Source organism: Zootoca vivipara, chromosome 12 (genome assembly GCF_965207765.1).
Source record: "Zootoca vivipara chromosome 12, rZooViv2.hap1.1, whole genome shotgun sequence".
NCBI classification, from domain to species: Eukaryota; Metazoa; Chordata; class Lepidosauria; order Squamata; family Lacertidae; genus Zootoca; species Zootoca vivipara.
The window spans coordinates 29142884-29162883 of record NC_142595.1 but is presented as its reverse complement, the minus strand read 5'-3'; the positions used below and the strand labels follow the sequence as shown (position 1 = coordinate 29162883).

General features: G+C 40.9%; 1 protein-coding gene and 2 pseudogenes across 1 annotated transcript; all 3 read left to right on the top strand.

Annotated features, from left to right (window-relative positions):
• The first annotated feature begins 925 nt into the window (after positions 1 to 925).
• Positions 926 to 1877, top strand: LOC118077973 (olfactory receptor 5V1-like; annotated as a pseudogene).
• A 6096-nt stretch (positions 1878 to 7973) lies between these two features.
• LOC118077972 (olfactory receptor 5V1-like) lies at positions 7974 to 8913 on the top strand (annotated as a pseudogene).
• Positions 8914 to 13826: 4913 nt separating this feature from the next.
• On the top strand, positions 13827 to 14756 carry LOC118077971 (olfactory receptor 2D2-like). Its single transcript, XM_035101688.3, has one exon. The coding sequence runs from the start codon at positions 13827 to 13829 to the stop codon at positions 14754 to 14756; it is 930 nt and encodes a 309-aa protein (XP_034957579.3).
• The last annotated feature ends 5244 nt before the right edge of the window (positions 14757 to 20000 follow it).

Sequence of the window (20000 nt, the reverse complement as noted above, 5' to 3'; positions counted from 1 at the left end):
ATATTACAACTGGAGATCATACTGAAAATTATTTTGGATCAGGGTTCTCAAGGTAATGTAGATCTGTACAGTTTTCCTTTAAGAAAAAATCATTTCAAACTTCTGTTCATTATGTCCAAAGGATCAAGTGTGGGAATTGCATAACACAGGACCAAGTTCAAATTGCTTCCTACCCACTTTGGTAAATGGGGGAGGAAAGGGAGAGAAATGGGTGAAGTCATGATTTATCAGCTGATTCTGGCTCACTGTATAGCTGTGCTGCTAAAATTAACTACATTTGTTGTTGTTGTTGTTGTTGTTGTTGTTGTTGTTGTTGTTGTTGTTGTTGTTGTTATTATAACAGCTTTATGTTTGGGCATATGTGGGAAAGAAAATCTATATAAATTCATTTTTACTAAGCATTTTAGGATGATTCCCAAGAGGGAGACTACTATACCACAGATACATGAGTTTATTTCAGGAATGTCAATAATTTCAGTCCAAACACTGCGTAGAAATGGTGAGTTCCATATTAGCAGCTGCCAGTTATTTCTCAATAGTCTGTCTCACTCCTCTAACCATAAAAATGTCCCCAACACACATCATATTGACAGCTTCTTGCTAGTATTTGGTGGTAAGGACCCATATGGACTTGAAATATCAGTTGGATTCACAGCACTCTACATAGATCACCATCCATATTGGTTCTATGGGGATAAGAGCTGATTACGGTATGCTAGGATTTCTTCTTGTAGTGATAAATCTGCAGTGTTCTTGCAGGAAAGGTCACAGAGTTATCCTGCAGACAGAAGGATTATCTCTTCTCAAAGAAAGGCCCATCAGAAACATACCTCTGTCATCTTCTGCACTTTATAGTGTATATAATGTCAATGTGACACACTCTTTATTAACATGATCACAATTCATTTCCCTCTTCTCTACAGAAAACCAGTTGTTTATTTGTCAAGGTATGGAGACACAAAATGAAACTGGCCTGTCTGAGTTCATCATCCTAGGTTTTAAAAATCTGCAGGAGGAAAGTATTTTTCTCTTCAGTGCATTATTAATCATCTATCTTTTCACTGTGCTGTGGAATACCTTCATTGTAGTAATGACTTTGGTGGATCAGAGGCTCAGAACGCCCATGTATTTCTTCCTTGGGAATCTCTCCTTTCTTGACATTTGCTACACTACTACCACGATACCCCAGATGTTGGCTCACCTTCTCTCTGAGAGAAGCAACATTTCTTACATGGGTTGTGTGCTCCAGGTGTATTTTTTCTTCTCCTTTGTAGGCACCGAATGCCTCCTTCTTGCAGTAATGGCATTTGACCGCTATGTTGCCATATGCAACCCTTTGCGCTACACACTGATTATAGGCAAAACCATTTGTCTCCAACTGGCCATGGCCTGCTGGACTGGGGGTTTCCTCAACTCAGCTGTGCACACCACCTTTGCTTTCCAAATACCGTTTTGTGGGAAGAACCGCCTTGATGCTTTCTACTGTGATATTCCCCCCCCTGCTGAAGCTATCATGTGGTGATACTACCCTTAACCATATCCTCTTGCTATCTATTGGCCTTTTCATAGCTTGGACTCCATTACTTTGTATCCTCCTATCATATACTTACATCATTTCAACAGTCTTAAAAATAAGGTCTTCAGAAGGGAAACAAAAGGCTTTCTCCACCTGTTCCTCTCACCTCACTGTCGTCCTTTTGTACTATGGCAGCTCCATCTTCACTTACCTGTCTTCCAATAGCAGTCACTCCTCAAATCAGGCTAGGCTTATCCCAGTGATATACAGTGTCTTGACACCACTCTTAAATCCTATCATATACACTTTACGCAACAAGGATGTAAAGAATGCCTGGAGAAGCATGATTGGACATAAATAAATATGAGGAGAATAGATAGATAGATGGTAGATAGATAGATGGTAGATGGATGATAGATGATAGATCAATAGATGATAGATGGTTGATCAATGATAGATAGATGATAGAAAGAGATAGTTGGTAGACAGACAGACAGACAGACAGATCTAACACACATTCACAGATTATAGACCTATACTCATTTTTTTAAAAAAAAATTATCTTTGCCTTTAGAATATCATAGTCACACATTGAGCCAGTTGTGGATTAAAGTAGTCACAATCTCTTAAAAGTGCCAGCTAGTTTCTGACCTATTTTCTTATGTCGATATGCACCATTCCTTGTTGAGAAAATTGTCTGAAATGTTTTGAAATGCCAGTCACATTCAATTGTGAATTCTATATTACTGTGTAAATACTTTACTTGAAATGCTTGCTATGAATATAAAGTCCCTTCCGGCATAGCAGGAAGGGAGGTTGTGGGCACCCCACGAGCCCTTCACGTGCTGGGGGGATGGTTGTCGGGTGTAGTCGGTTAGATCCAATGCCTAAGCCAATGCCTCTCTACATCCGTAATCAATAAAGTTGTGGCCTTTTATGCCCATTAACCTTGCTCACAGTGTCTTGTGTCTTTATTTATTCTGGGGAGGGTCAGGGTATCGCCACGCAAACTCCACATATTTCTTGCACAGTCCTCCTATTAATTTTTGTGTGTGTATATGAGTGTGTTTAAAGACACATAAGAATGAACTGCTAAAATAAATCTGTTGTGTGGCAGAACAGTTTTTACTCAAAACGGATTATGATAGGTGTTGGCAATGTGGCAGCCTTCAAACATTGTGGAAGATAATCCCCATTATCTCAGACAAGTGAAATTGTTGTTTGGGGCTGATGGCACCTAAAATGCAAAATAACTAGAAGGAAACAGGTTGGCTATCTCTCCGGCAATAAAAAGGAGACATACCACTTTTTATTTAATCTTACAGGTGTCTGCTTAGAGACTCTTAATCACAGGGCAGCATTGCTATAGTGCAATCCTATAAATGTCTACTGATCACTGCTATATCAGACTAAAATATCAAGCATCCTGTTTCTCACCATGGGCCACAAGATGAGTGGAAATCTCAAACACAGGCAATAGTCCTTACCTACAGCAACTGATATTCAAAGGCTACACCGTCTCTGAAAAGCGCTTTATATAATCTAATATGAAGTGGATTGTGGTAGGGCTGCTAAGAAATTTAGTATAGGGTTTGGGGCTGTAGCCTAGGCCACAGGTCATGCTGAGTAATGGGGGTGTGGTCATGCAAATCTTAGATCCGTGATTGGTGGAGGGGCCCCCTTTTAAGCTTCAGCCCTCCATTTTAGAATTCACTTTTGCCTTTGCTTTGGAATCCCCTCCCAGCCGCCCCCTTTTCTTTTGCAGGTTAGCCTGACATTGCTATGCCTTTGGGGCCGCCTGTATTCAGGGGCCAGTAGGAATTTTTCCAATTGGCTGATTGGCTTTGCCTCTTGGTTTTCGCCTACTGCTTAGCAAATTGTCACAACTTGTTAGGTTGGCGGTTTGGCTTTTGGTTGGTTAATCGGTTGGAAGAGGGGTGTGGCATCCAGATGCCTACCCCCCACCTTTTGCTCCCTGCCATTGGCAGGGATGGAGGGCCCAATTATAAGAGTACAAGCCTTGGGGAACATTCTTGGAAAAAGAGAGGAGGGAATGCCTGGGCTCAGCCACCTCCTCTCCCAGGGATGTTCACTTGACTTCCCTTCAGGAAGTCCGAGCGGGTTCGGTCCAAGCGGACAGTGGTGAGTCCTGTTCCATGCGGACAGCTGAAGTGAGTCCTGCCCCAAGTGAGCAGATGATGTGAGTTCTGTCCGAAGGGGACAGATGATTGAGTCCTGTCCCAAGTGGACAGATGAGTTGAGTCCTGTCCTCAGTGGACAGATGGAGATAGTCCATCTTAGGGAAGGACAAGTGGTTAACCAAAAGCCTAAGCCAACACTCAGATTAAAATTGTGTAATTAAATAAAGTTGTGGCCTAAATTAATTGCCAAAAACCAAACCATAATTCTTGTGTCAGTTGTGAGTTATTTTAAGGTAATTTCTGGTAAGCCTCGACACACAACTGGAGGTTCCATAGAGACAACATGACTAGGCACCACAGATGACTGGTAGCTGCTGCTGGACTTACTTTCAATATATGTGTCTTGTTAAGTGTCATCTAAAAGCAAATTAGACACGGGATTAAATGCATGTTTGCATTTAGCATGCAAGGTTTCTAGATGTGCAAATACCACCAGCTATTTAGGTTCTTAATATTGTGCATATGGAAGCTGCCTGTACTCAGAGTTTTAATTTGTCAGATACAATCATGTGCTTACATTATTGGTATGGTATTGACATGGTCTTTAAAAATGGAGTTCTTAAGTGGTTACATAAAGAGACACTGATTCCATTAAAAGTATGTTCATTTTCATACGCCTCTGGTCTTTCAGATGTTGCTTAAGTACAGATCCCATTACACGACCATCAGCCATGTTGCCTGGGGCTGGAGGGAGTGGGAGTCCACAGTACACCTGAGGGCCACAGTTTCCTGCCCTTGTGTTATTCTTCAATCATATAAGGTGTTAACTGCAATTTTGAAATGCCACCTTTAGCATCACATGATTTCCTTCAGAAACTAGTGTTGTCTGTGGTCCACTTGTGAAAAGCATAAAGCCTGCACACCAGACCCCTAGGCTTGATTTGGACAGGGCCCCGGCACATTGGTGTTTTGTGTCAGGAAATAAGATTCGCAGCAATCTGTTGCAACTTGCCTTACTACCAGGGTATGAAAAAGAGTTGAAGCTGGGTAGCTTGGAGATCCCAACTGCCACCAAATACCTCATATTTTCACATGAACATTTGTGGGGGTTTTTTTGTTCTACTATGGGGGGAAATGTGAGACTGAAACACAGTTAATCTTCATAATTCATGCTTCTCAAAATTTTGTAACATGGCTTCCCTGCCAAGTAATGCATGCATTTACTGGGTTGCAGTGTTCATATCTAAAATTCATCAAAAATGTGTATATTTGGGAACATTTACAATAAAATACTGAGGAATATTCATGAGGATTAAAAGAAGAAGACTTTAATATAATGTGGAAATCTGAATAATTGAATTGAAATGGGGGGCACGGGAGAAACTGAGAGAAACCAACACTGACAGATTCACCCATCACTACTTAGAGTTTAACAAAACATGTCCCCAAAAACACAGAGAGCTCAGAAAGTGGTAAAACAGAAAGTGCAGAGGGTACAAAATCAGATTACAAGACGTAGGAGTGACATAGATTAAAAGGGATGGGGGGGAGTGAGCCTTAATTGGGAGCATCACCATTTCTAGGAAGATATGTTCTTTTTCTCTCTCACTGTGATTATTAAAGAATCTAACTGGTAAGACGTTCCTTTCGTTTGATCTTCTTATTTACTGCCACAGGGGAAGAAGCTGATTACCTAAAGCCTGACACTTGGCTGGACTGCAATGGCTGCCAAATAGTTTCCGGGTCCAATTTAATGTGCTGGCTTTGTCCTATAAAGCCTTTAATGGCTCAGGACCTCAATACGTCAAAGACTGCCTCTCCCCATATAAGCTGTCCCAGTCTCTGCGTCAATTATCTGAGAGCCTTCTTCATGTGCCTCCTCCACATGAGGCCTGGAGGGCGGCAACATGAGAACAGACTTTTTCTGTAGTGACTCCCTGTTTGTGAAATGCTTGCCCCAGGGATGTTCACCTGGTACCTTCATTATACCTTTTTAGGTGCCAGCCAAAAATGTTCCTTTTAAACAGGTCTTTGGCTGATAAATATTCTCCAGCCTTTTAAATGTGTCTGTGGGAAGTGGTGGTGGTGGGAGGTATAATGTTTATGAATAAAGGATGACTGTCACAAAACCCTGAGAGAAAGGTGAGAGGATCATAAATAGCCAGGTGTCCACCGCCACCCCAGGCCTCTCTACTCTCTGCTTTGGTCACTGTGGCAGCAGGAATGTCACAAATACATTGTCAATTCAATAAGACTGCAAACCAAGTCACTCTTACCTGGGAGTAAACCCTATTTCAACCAGAAATTCTTCTGACCAGACAAAATTAGGATTTTGTTCTTATTCTAGTATGAGACTGTTTCTGGATAATTTGATGAAAATCCAGTTTTACTTCCAATTCATTGATTTTATATGGTTGTTATTTTCCTTTCTGTTATCTATCCCCAGTCACAGCCAATGCAGGCTAATATCTGAGATCAACCATGTTTATCATCAGGTACATTTATTAAAAGATTATTCCGTTCTATTTCAAGGCATGCCAATTAACTTTCACAATTGATCTGAATATTTGCTGTTTTTTCTTTGGAAAACAGAATGGAATTCTCTTGGGCAGAAAGTCCTCAAAGGCCTCCTTCATATTTGTGCCTATATAAGCAACAGTTGCTTCACTGAAATTAATAAATCCTTCTAGGTTTAAAAATCACACAGGCAACAAAAGCAGACTTTCCTGTAAAACCTGGTGAAATAGTTCATTGGACCTTAAGTAGCTTATTCATATTGATAACATATCAGTCATTTTGCTTGTTTTATAGAATATTAGAAAGAAAATTGCACTGTCAAGAATGGCATCATTTTAAATTAGGTGATGCTGATAGAGAAGAGGTGAATCAGAAGCCACAGTGATTTTATCATTTTGGATTTAGTCTTCAAGAAGTGACTTGGGGGGTAGAAGAGAACTTCAGCTGTGGAGAGCTTTAACCATCCTCACTAGTGTGATATTGGCCTTCGACAAATTCTATTTCATTCCGTGAAATTCCTCAGATGTTTCTTCCAATTTGCTTCAAAACAATGTGTTGTGTGAACTACGGTGACAGCACAAATTCAAGATCTTACCAAGGGTCATCTCAGGTGAAGAGTTTCTTCAGCTTGACTTCGAATAGGATGCCCAAGAAAGTTGAAAGGCAGGTGACATCTGTTAGCTGTAGTAAGAACCTGCTGTAATGTTTCCTGTTGTTCTTCTGCTGAGATATGAGGAACAATCCTGACAGATTTCAGTAATTTTGCTGGAACATAATTTGCTACCCTTCACTGTATCGCAGAGCAGAAACTCCACAACCCATTTCAAAAATTAGTGTCAACTCTAGAGCTTTGGAACGAGATAGCATAGATGTGCTAGCAATTGTCTGTGTATGCAGTTTTCTAACATGAGTGATCCACTGGAGAATGTTTCATGGATATTACAACTGGAGATCATACTGAAAATTATTTTGGATCAGGGTTCCCAAGGTATTGTAGATATGTACAGTTTTCCTTTAAGAAAAAATCATTTCAAACTTCTGTTCATTATGTGCAAAGGATCAAGCGTGGGGATTGCATAACACAGGACCAAGTTCAAATTGCTTCCTACCCACTTTGGTAAATGGGGGAGGAAAGGGAGAGAAATGATTTATCAGCTGATTCAGGCTCAGGGTATTGCTGTGTTGTTAAAATCATGTTATAAGAGCTTTATGTTTGGGCATATGTGGGAAAGAAAATCTATATAAATTCATTTTTACTAAGCATTTTAGGATGATTCCCAAGAGGGAGACTACTATACCACAGATACATGAGTTTATTTCAGGAATGTCAATAATTTCAGTCCAAACACTGCGTAGAAATGGTGAGTTCCATATTAGCAGCTGCCAGTTATTTCTCAATAGTCTGTCTCACTCCTCTAACCATAAAAATGTCCCCAACACACATCATATTGACAGCTTCTTGCTAGTATTTGGTGGTAAGGACCCATATGGACTTGAAATATCAGTTGGATTCACAGCACTCTACATAGATCACCATCCATATTGGTTCTATGGGGATAAGAGCTGATTACGGTATGCTAGGATTTCTTCTTGTAGTGATAAATCTGCAGTGTTCTTGCAGGAAAGGTCACAGAGTTATCCTGCAGACAGAAGGATTATCTCTTCTCAAAGAAAGGCCCATCAGAAACATACCTCTGTCATCTTCTGCACTTTATAGTGTATATAATGTCAATGTGACACACTCTTTATTAACATGATCACAATTCATTTCCCTCTTCTCTACAGAAAACCAGTTGTTTATTTGTCAAGGTATGGAGACACAAAATGAAACTGGCCTGTCTGAGTTCATCATCCTAGGTTTTAAAAATCTGCAGGAGGAAAGTATTTTTCTCTTCAGTGCATTATTAATCATCTATCTTTTCACTGTGCTGTGGAATACCTTCATTGTAGTAATGACTTTGGTGGATCAGAGGCTCAGAACGCCCATGTATTTCTTCCTTGGGAATCTCTCCTTTCTTGACATTTGCTACACTACTACCACGATACCCCAGATGTTGGCTCACCTTCTCTCTGAGAGAAGCAACATTTCTTACATGGGTTGTGTGCTCCAGGTGTATTTTTTCTTCTCCTTTGTAGGCACCGAATGCCTCCTTCTTGCAGTAATGGCATTTGACCGCTATGTTGCCATATGCAACCCTTTGCGCTACACACTGATTATAGGCAAAACCATTTGTCTCCAACTGGCCATGGCCTGCTGGACTGGGGGTTTCCTCAACTCAGCTGTGCACACCACCTTTGCTTTCCAAATACCGTTTTGTGGGAAGAACCGCCTTGATGCTTTCTACTGTGATATTCCCCCCCCTGCTGAAGCTATCATGTGGTGATACTTCCCTTAACCATATCCTCTTGCTATCTATTGGCCTTTTCATAGCTTGGACCCCATTACTTTGTATCCTCCTATCATATACTTACATCATTTCAACAGTCTTAAAAATAAGGTCTTCAGAAGGGAGACAAAAGGCTTTCTCCACCTGTTCCTCTCACCTCACTGTGGTCCTTTTGTACTATGGCAGCGCCCTCTTCAGTTACTCGACTTCAAACAGCAGTTACTCCTCAAATCAGGCCAAGCTTATCCCAGTGATATACAGTGTCTTGACACCACTCTTAAATCCTATCATATACACTTTACGCAACAAGGATGTAAAGAATGCCTGGAGAAGCATTATTAGACATAAATAAATATGAGGAGAATAGATGGATAGATAGATGATAGATTAGATGGATGGATGGATGGATGGATGGATAGACATAGATGATGAATAGATAGATGATTAGATAGATAGATAGATAGATAGATAGATAGATAGATAGATAGATGATAGATAGATAGATGGATGATAGATGATAGATAGATAGACAGACAGACATATCTAACACACATTCACATATTATAGACCTATACTCATTTTTTAAATTTATGTTTGCCTTTAGAATATCATAGTCACACATTGAGCCAGTTGTGGATTAAAGTAATCACAACTGGTACCAGCTGGTCTCTCACCTATTTTCTTAAGTCAATATGCACCATTCCTTGTTGACAAGATTGTCTGAAATGTTTTGAAATGCCAGTCACATTCAATTGTGTATTCTATGTTACTGTGCAAATACCTTACATGAAATGCTTGTTACGAATATAAACTCCACATATTTCTTGCACAGTCCTGCTATTCAATTTGTGTGTGTATATATGTGTGTGTGTCGTATGTATTCAAAACAGATTATGTACCATGATGGATGAGGCTCTGTATGTTTAAAGACACATAAGAATGAACTGCTAAAATAAATCTGTTGTGTGGCAGAACAGAGTTTACTCAAAAGAAATTATGGTAAGTGTTGGCAATGTGGCAGCCTTCAAACATTGTGGAAGATAATCCCCATTATCTCAGACAAAGTGAAATTGTTGTTTGGGGCTGATGGCACCTAAAATGCAAAATAACTGGAGGAAAACAGGTTGGCTACCTCTCTGGTAACAAAAAGGAATTTACCACTTTTTATTTAATCCTACCAGTGCCTGCTTGGAGACTCTTAATCACAGTGCAGCACTGCTACAGTGCAATTCTATAAATGTCTTTTGATCACTGCTATATCACACTAAGAAATCAAGTATCCTGTTTCTCACATTGGGCCACAAGATGAGTGGAAAGCTCAAACACAGGCAATAGCCCTTCCCTACAGCAACTGACATTCAAAGTTACACCATCTCTGAAACTGGAGGTTCCATAGAGTCAACATGACTAGGCACCACTGATGACTGGCAGCTGCTGCTGGACTTACTTTCAATGAATGTGTCTTGTTAAGAGCCATCTAAGAGCAAATTAGACACGGGATTAAATGTATGTTTGCATTTAGCATGCAAGGTTTTTAGATGTGCAAATACCATCACCTATGGGAAGGAACTGGTAGTTATCAGGACTGAAATAGATGGAGGGATGGAATTGAAGACTTTCCTCCCTGCTGCACTCCTTTTCTAAAGCTGACATTTGTGTGTGGAGACCTTTTAACCACCCCCAGAAATAAATTCAGACAGGACTCAAATTTTTGGTTTGGTTTTTGGCAGAATTTAGGTCACAACTTTATTGATTACAATCAAGTGAGTGGTTGCATAGGCTCTGGTTCAACTAGCTATCTGTTGTGTGGCAGAACAGAGTTTTCTCAGTGGCAGCGCTGACTCTGGGTACCAACCATAAGTCAGACTTGGGTGAACACCTGAGACAGATGGCAAGCAGGGGTGTCTGCCACACCTCCACCCAGATGAGCCCTGAACTCAGGCTCAGGGCACAACCCTGCACAGGGAAGACCAACCATGAGTCCATGGATTCCTTCTTAAAGGAATACCGACACATAGGAATGGCTAGGCATCCTGCCACCCCTATCCACCTGAACCAGAGCCTGTCCGCAACCTTGCAAGTTGTGATGATTTGCTACGCAGCAGGCGAAACCCAAGTGGCACCAGCCATCCAGCCAAATGGGGAAAATTTCTGCCGTGCCCCTGTCCCAACAACAGGTGACACACGACGGCATAGCAAGATCAAGCGCAAGTCCTAAATATAGGGAGAGCTGGGTAGGTGTCCCGAGGCACTGAGCCCGAAAGAGGAAGCTCAGGGACACATGCAGCAGTTAAATAGTGGTCCCTTGATCGCTTTGACTGGCATCCCTCAAGTCCAATTGCTCCCAAGATCGAGGGACCACCAATAGGGTGTTGTGACAGCTCCAATGTTCCCACCCACAACACAGGGTTTGGTTGCCAGATCCCACCACAACACGTGCCCTCTTGTGAGGGAGCACCCAATTTAATTTAGAGGGAAATCTCTGACTGACTAATGCATGCCCAGTATTCAAGGTTATCAATGTGTATTGCACTATATTTAAAACAAAATGGAACACATATGTTACATCCCCTCAGTGGGTTCGTAACGTATACTATCAGTGCTGTCTGCTACAGTTCCTGAGTCACAGCAACAGATTCAATAGTTACAGTATGAAATTGGAAAGCAAAGGAGTCTATACTTCCCTCCTTATTCTATGAGCCACTCTGCTGTTGAATCTATAGGCCATAGCATGTCTTATACAGTGGTACTTCGGTTTACAAACACAATTGGTTCCGGAAGTTTATACTTAACCTGAAGCGTACTTAACCTGAAGCGAACTTTCCCATTGAAAGTAATGGAAAGTGGAATAATCCATTCCAGACGGTCTGTGGAGTACTTAAACTGAAGCGTACTTAACCTGAAATGAACTTTCCCATTGAAAGTAATGGAAAGTGGATTAATCTGTTCCAGATGGGTCGGCGGAGTACTCAACCTGAAGCGTGCTTAACCCCAGGGTATGAGTGTAATCGGTTCCGGAAGTCCATACTTAACCTGAAGCGTACTTAACCTGGAGCGAACTTTCCCATTGAAAGTAATGGAAAGTGGATTAATCTGTTCCAGACAGGTCCGCGGAGTACTTAAACTGAAAATACTCAAACTGAGGTGTACTTAAACCGAGGTATGACTGTAGGAATTTTGTTGTTGTTGTTGTTAAGGAAAGTGATAGGAAAATGCCCTGAGGAGTGTAGGAGAACAATTGCTTGATGTGAAGCTGTGTAACCCCTGTGCAAACAAATCAGAACGGATGTTCAATAGACAGCAGAAGTCATATCATAGCTGCCAAGTTTTCCCTTTTCTCGCGAGGAAGCCTATTCAGCATAAGGGAAAATCCCTGTAAAAAAGGGATAACTTGGCAGCTATGAGTCATATAATCTTCAAGAAGCTTTGTGAAAATCACAATACTATTTAATAAATTGGTTGCATGGAAGAGTCTTAGAAGAAGAGCTAACTCTTGACCTAGAAATCATTGTCAAGATAGCCAAATCACACAGTCCTTCACAGCATGGGGCTTCTTCGCCCAGCCTAGTGCTGCTCTCTTTCCCACTTTCTGGTTCTTGGGGGCAGATTCTTTTTTGCATACCCTGAAAATAAACCCTTGAAATAAACTCAAGTTAATTGAATCTCTGTGCTCACTGTCCTTAGGGAATGTAAAAGTTAACAAGGTTGGAACTGAAGGGAGTTGTGTTGTTTCAAATACTTCAGGGAAATGAGGAGTTTGTGCTAGGTCAGATATGGATTTATATTTCAATCAAATGTACCCCTGTGAATATTATTTTGATGCCTGTGAAAATGCTAGATTGTCCAGTCACCCACAAACTTCCTATTTTCTGCTCCAGTTTTCACACACACAAACTCACCAAACTTTTTAAAAGCCAGAGATTCCTGGGGAATACACAGTTGTTGCTTCCAATTCTACTCCACATTTTAAACAACATCTGAAACAGATAGCAGCTGGAATGTGTTACATGTAAAAAGCAGGTGAATTATTAATAAAGCTCATACCAAAATATAAACTTAGTTGGTCTTTAAGGTGCTACTGAAGGAATTTTTTTTATTTTGCTTCGACTCAGACCAACACGGCTACCTACCTGTAACTATTAATAACAGGTTTATGATGTTATAACTATTGTTGGCAACGAAAAAAAATAGGCACAAAAAAGCATTCCCAGGGCAAGTACTCTTTGGTGAGAGAATCCCAGCTGGATTAAAAATCACAAAACATGCAGCAAAGTAAAGCATAGACATATAGGCCATAAGATCTTTAAAATATATCATTCTAAGCTCCTGCCAAGGTTCTCCTCTACCCCACCATAAAAAGACCACATGTTTGGTAAGTTAAAAATGATTTATTTACAAACTATCCATAGGAGATATTCATGTACAGCGTTCAGAAAGAATTGTACAGGCAGTATAACTTGGCTGGGTTACAGTGGTGAAAGTTCCTGTATTATTGGTTTTGGAACTCAATAGTGGTCTGTAAGAGCCATTAGGTTTGTGTTGCAGTAAACAGCTCAGATATCGGCTTGATTACCGAGTCTCTCCCAAGGTGAGCTAAGCCTGACATGAAAGCTTACTCCATGGTTTAACGTCTTTATGCATGAATAGGACTTTTTAAAAAACAAATTTTTATTAATCTAGATTTACAAAAGAGAACCATAAAACAGATAAAAACAGAATAAAAATAGATTTAAGAATCTCAGTTATACGAGGCTCATTACCAGAAGTGTAATACAATGTGTGAATACAGAATATCTGCGGACATCTCATCTTTTCTCTCTCTGAATTATTGCAGCTGAGGTATGAAAAAGGTAGATGTTTGAGTAAAGCAAGAGTGTGGGAATACTAAAGGGTGGGGGAGTGGCTGTTTTAAACAATGGCAAAAGTTTGAATAAAGTGGGTGTGGAGGGATCCAGGGAAGAAAGTGGCACAGTTTTAAACAACATAAGAAGTTTGACTGATGGTGAGATGAACAAATACTGGGTGTGTGTTTTGTTTTAAAAAGCAGTTTTGACAACGAGAAATAACAGAGAAGGGTAGAAAACAGAAGCTGACTCCAAAGAGAGCAAAAAAAAGAACAAAATTATATGGGCAGTGAACCATACCACATCATATTGAAGCTAGGTGGCATCAACATGTTTGAGTGATTGCTTAGTGATATGACATTTCAATCAGTACACCAGTTATAGATGCACTTATCGTTGCAGGTGGAGTCTTTGGGGTGATATGTGGATTCAGAATGAGACCTCCGTGAATGAATTCATTCTTCTTGGCTTCACCAGTCATCCAACATTGCAACATATCTTGTTGACACTGTGCTTAGCCATATATCTCATCACTTTATTTGGCAACAGCCTCATCATCTTCTTGGTCTGGGTTGACTCCCGCCTTCATACAGGCATGTACTTTTTCATTGCTAACCTTTCTTTCCTGGACATATTTGGCACACAGGTCACTTTCCCTCAGATGCTGTTCCATATGGCCTCCAGAACCAATAATATCTCTTTCAACAGATGCATGGCTCAGCTCATCCTGATGCTGTTCTGTGGGATGACTGAGTGCTTCATCCTTGCTCTCATGGCATATGACCGCTATGTGGCCATATGTCAACCACTGCGGTACCCAACCATCATGCGGATGCAAGTGTGTATCCAGATGGCAGGAGCATGTTGGCTAGGAGGATTCTTCAATGCTGCAGCACTGACAGTTGTCACTATAAATTTCCCCTTCTGTGGGCCCAACCGAATCAACCATTTCTTTTGCGAGGAGCCTGCCGTGTTGGAGCTGGCATGCATGGACACCTATACAGTAAGAATCCTCATCTTTGCCCTGAGTGTCATTGTGCTCATGTTGCCTTTCATTTTCATAGTGATCTCCTACATGCACATTGCCAGGGTGGTGTTCAGCATACGCTCAGCAGAGGGACGGCAACGAGCTTTCTCCACTTGTGCTACCCACCTTACTGTTGTCACATTGTTCTACACCACCATCAGCTTCACTTACTTGCAGCCCCGGTCTGAACAAGCTGCAGACCAGGAGAAGAAAGCTTCTGTTTTCTATGCTTTTTTCTCCCCGATGCTGAACCCTGTCATTTACAGCCTGAGGAACAAGGATGTTAAAGGAGCCTTGTTCAAAGTGATGGGGAAAGTAAGCTGAGTCTCACCTTTGGAAACGGTTTCCCATCTTTAAAAATTGGGAAGGAAATGGTTGTATGGAAAAGTGGATGAATTTGGGTATATGAACATTAGACCAGCTGATAAATGAAGAGCATGAATTTTATACATATTCCATCTTAAGAGACAAATACCGACAAATGCTCAATGGCAACATCTCCGTCTATGGACCAGCAGTTTTTACAGCCTCAGAAACCCCCAGAGATATTGAAGCAATTGATTATTATTACACACCAAAAAAAAAAAAAAAACGGCCATCAACATATATAAATCTTTGTTATTTCCAAATAATTTGATATATAGGTACTGAAGCAGGAATGGAATAAAGAATTAGACATCTGGAAAGCACCTGTGTGGAAAGCACAGTTTGGCAGTATCTACCTCTCACATATCCATGGAAGTTTGCTCTTCCACATACTTTATGTACACAGCAGAAGACAGCAGTATAGCCAAGGGAAAAACAGCTGCAATGGGCTTCTCACACAGTGTTGATTTAAGCCCAAACCTCACTTTCAGAAAACCTATTTTTGAGCATTCATCCTGATTTGTTTGTGGGAAATTGGATTACGTCTGTTATCTACTGATAGTTCATTCTGATTAGTTTACAAGGCAGATAGATGGTGTGTTGCATCAGGCAAAAGCTACACTACACTTTTCAGGGCCTTTCCCCATCACCTTTCTTATTTGAAAAAGCCCAACTTTGGGGGACAAATGGAACCTTTCACTCTCTCACTTTTCTCTTTGCACCTGACCTTGAACCCAAACCATGAAATGACCCACAAGCAATTTTGTTGTGAAGAAAGTGACATCACAAAACACAAAGAGCATCATTTGCTTAATGGGATTTGCTACAGGTATTTAAAATGTATATTTATTTATATATTTTATATAATACAAATGTTTACTTACTTACTTACTTACAATAAATGTAGCCCATGTCCATCTTTGCTTCTCACACTTTTGTCTAATTCACACATAAAGAGAGATGTTTAGAGAGGCTACCATGCTGTCCTCTGGGGATACATCTTGTATCAGCTGTATCAATGATACCCAGAATGATATACTTTTTAAAAAATAATTTGATCAGCACTTGACATTTAAACAAATCCTTCTCCAGGATAAGGAAAAGCATGTATTTAAAACTTGTTGGGGAGAAGCATTATCCCAATTGCATCTCCACAGTTAGATACCTTAGATAGTCCTTTTTTTAACAAACGTAATGGGGTCCAGTATATTCTAAATATTATTTTTTGTTGTATGAGCCCCAATTTAAGGTACAGAGACACCCTTGTTAGAGGAGTTAAAACAGTTTTCCACTGTGTGGCCAAAACTGAGATCTCAAATTCTTTATTCTATACTCCCTCAGTAACAGTATATCAAATTGGTTTTCTTATAACAAAGATTTATATATGTTGTTGGTCATTTTTGTTGTTGTTGTTGCGTAAGAATTAATCAACTGCTTCAATATCTCTGGGGTCTCTGATGCTGTAAAAGCCGCTGGTCTGTAGATGCTGGTTAGCAAGTGTTTTATCTGGGGATACTGCCATTCAGCATTTTTAGGTAATTCTGTATTTGTCTCTTAAAATGGAATATGTATAAAATTCATTCTCTTCATTAATCAACTGGTCTAATGTTAATATACCCAAATTCACCCACCTCTTCCATATGGCCATTTCTTTTCCGAATTTAAAGATGGGTTTCCCCACAAAGCCCTTTTGTCGTGGGGAAAAATGTCAATTTTATATTTTTTGGACATATGGTGCCTTATGATTCGAACTGATGTTATTGTTTCAATAATGTCTTGAGTATGCTACATAGGAATATTCCAAAGCAGCCCAATTTGGACAGTTGTTGTCAGTTATGGGTTTCCAGAATTGTGTACCTGACAGTCAAAATGCTTCATGATACAATTCTAAGTCTGAGATCCCAAATCCTCCTCCTTTTATTTAAACATATGTGTGTGTTTTTTCCATTGTCTTATATTGAAATATTTTTGGCAGAAGGTAACTGAAACTATCAACAGAACTGTACGGAACAACCTTACATTTACAGATCAAAATATCCTCTTGAATTATTTGTGTGTGGAGGTCCCCAAAACCACCCCTCAAATAACTCACACCATAGACAGAATTTTTGTTTAATGGTTTTTGGCATGAATTTGCCCACAACTTTTATTGAAACACAAATATAAAATAAGTGAGTGGTTGCGTAGGCATTGGTTCTCCAACTGTCACCTAAGGACAGAAATAAACTCGCTTGTCAACAAGGGGAAACCCTACAGGGAGAGACAGGGAGTTGGGTCCCCTCTCCCCTCAGGCTCCCAGGGGCTCATGCGTGTTGCTGGTCCCCGACGGGGTTATGAACACTGCATAGAGCCCCTGTATTCCTGACCGGAATCTGCCCTAACTCAGGCATTAACTCAAGGGGCCAACACAGTCAACAGACCCCATATACAACCAATAACCAATGCCCAACCGCCAACCTTACAAGTTGTGACTATTTGCTATGCAGTAGGCAAAAACCAGATGGCACCAGCCAATCAGCCAAATGGAAAAAATCCTACCAGGCCCCCGAATACAGGCGACCCCATGAGAGGCACAGCAATGTCAACACAGAGGCCTAAAAAACAGCGGAGGGAGGGTGGGGATCCGAAAATGCAGCCAAAAAGAAAGAGAAACCTTTCTCTTTGGCTTTTATACCCAAGGGGCTGACCCATCAACTTGCAACATACAAATTTGCCCAACAACAGCCAGGGACCTATCCAACAGTGACCACTCATGCCCCCACCTTTGGAACTTAGGAGTGGTTTGTTAAGCCCCCACCGCAAATTGTGCTCACCATGATGGTGAACTCGCAATACCCAGCACATGGAACCTTACAAAAGGACAATACGAATGGATGCTCTGTGCTCTTACTGTAGCAGGTGTTTTCCCAGTCAACCAACAGACCCTTGGGTTCGAGGAAACGTCTTTATTGATATAGCTTCAGCTAGATCCCAGTCCCAAACAGACTGGAATATCGCCCTTAGTTTAGAGCAGACTTAAATAGGTTTTCAGAAAGCAAGTTTACATGATGTATGAACATATTGTATTGCAGTCCAGAACTCTGACATGATTTATGAAGCAGGACATTCTGTTAGCCAAAAAACTGACATAATGTATGAGACATTTGACATAATACAGATAGAACATACAGGATATAGTCTGGCAAGCAAGCAGTACCGCTTTCTCCCTACAGGCTTATGATCTTCAAACAAGTCTTTCAACTTTCCTTAGATAGCATATTTCCTCATCTCCTAAGTCTGCCAACTTCTTACAGTGCCCAGCTGGTCTGGTATGGCTACCTTCCTAAGAAGTAGTTCACTCATAGTTCAGTCATTATAAGTTTCAAGCTTGCAGGACTTTCTATTCATAGTATTGGGGTTCATAGCTGCCTTGATTGCTTTCTACTCAGGCAGGCATTTGTTGGCATTTGTACTCAGACAGGCATTCTACTCAGTTTTGGGGTACTTCTTGAGGTACATTGTATATCCTGCTTAGGCTCTCTTCCTATAGCAAACTTACAAACTTCAAAGCAATGCATTCTGTTGTGCTGCTACTAACAAGCTAGAAACACAGCTGGATATATGTCACCAATTGTTCTAATGAAGCATTCCAAAATCTAGATAAGCTATTTTTGCATTCAAGGTACCGTAGAAGATCATACAATTTTCCACATTAGCAAGCTTTAGCAGATTCCAAATTTTAAAGATAATGTCGCTTGTGGCTTCTTTACAGCTAAACCTTGCCAACTGCTGACTTTTCAGCCAGTCAGAGTCTGGTCAAAGTAAACTGTCAACCCCCCCCCCCCCAGTGAACTGCAAACTTTGCAGAAAGAAAGTTTTGTACTTCAAGGCCCCCAAGACCACCCCCCTTGAAATAACTTCACACCGACACTTATTTTGGTTTAAGTTATTGGGAAAAATTTAGTCCACAACTTTATTGAATACAGCAAAGTGAGTGGTATTGGGTTAGGCATTGGCAACAGACTATAACTGACTCCACACCTCTCTGGCTGGTAGTCTGAAAGGATAAACACCAAACGAGGGAGCAACATCGGTGAGGACCAACCAAAGGGTTCCTGTGGTACTGGCATGGCCCTAGCCCCTCAAGAGGGCTTCGGATGAGATCCAGGACTCCAAGATTCCTTTAGCGGAATACCCTGTTCCTGGAGGGGCAGGTGATGGCCACACCTCCCCTCCCCCACATTTCAATAAGCCGATGCCTATCTGCCAAACATTACAAGTTGTAACGATTGCTGAGGGGGTAGGCGAAAACCAAGTGGCTATAGCCAATCTGCCAAATGGGATAAAAATCCTACCCAGCCCCTGTTCCAAAACAGGTGACCCAATCCAAAGCAAGGCCAGAGCAGCACTGCCTAATGATAGGGAGGGAGGGTGTTCGGCAACACAAAGCTAGTGCCCCAAATTGCATCACGCTGCCGTATTTATCAACCCACCTCATGGGTTTTGTCCCAACAGCAATTGGTCCAAACAGCCTGGCATGATTCCGAGGCCAAAGCTAAGGCTTGGGCTACACCCTTAATAGATTTAACCCTGTGGGGGCGTTCTAGGGACCCTTGCACAACCAGGACCCTCAATAAGGAGGATCCCACTTTCCTTTTTACAGGCTTCAGGCTTGGGGCTCATTTTGCACACAGGCTTGTTAGTTTTCTACACAAAGTCGAGGTTCATAATAAATTTTGTTTGCTCCTTCCTTCATTACCACAGCAAAAAGATTGATCCTGATGAATTGGAAAAAATAAAAATGCGGCTCTCTTATACGATTGGATTGAAGACTTATATAAACTTGCAACACATGAACAACTTGCAAACAAACACAGACTTGCCATGGACGAATTCAATGATATTTGGAATCCAATCTTACAAATACTTTAATAGGTTAAGATCTGGTGAATATGCAACAACAACCTTGTAAAGTATACGGTTTTGGGTTTTCCCCTCCCCCTTTATTTTCCCTTCTACATGGGTTCTGTTTCCTTTCTCTCTCTTTTATTTATGTCTCACTATGTTTAGTGCACATATAATTATGTACTTTTTGAACTTTCAATAAAAATGTTTTTAAAAAATTGTTGGGTAAAACGCTGATACAACAAAACCAACAAATATCAGGTAGTGTTCACTCACAGCAGTAGATGCCCTAGAAAATGGTGACACTTACATGACCTC

Coding starts and splice junctions, on each gene's coding strand:
- LOC118077971 (XM_035101688.3), top strand. CDS start 13,827: ATGTGGATTCAGAATGAGACCTCCGTGAATGAATTCATTCTTCTTGGC.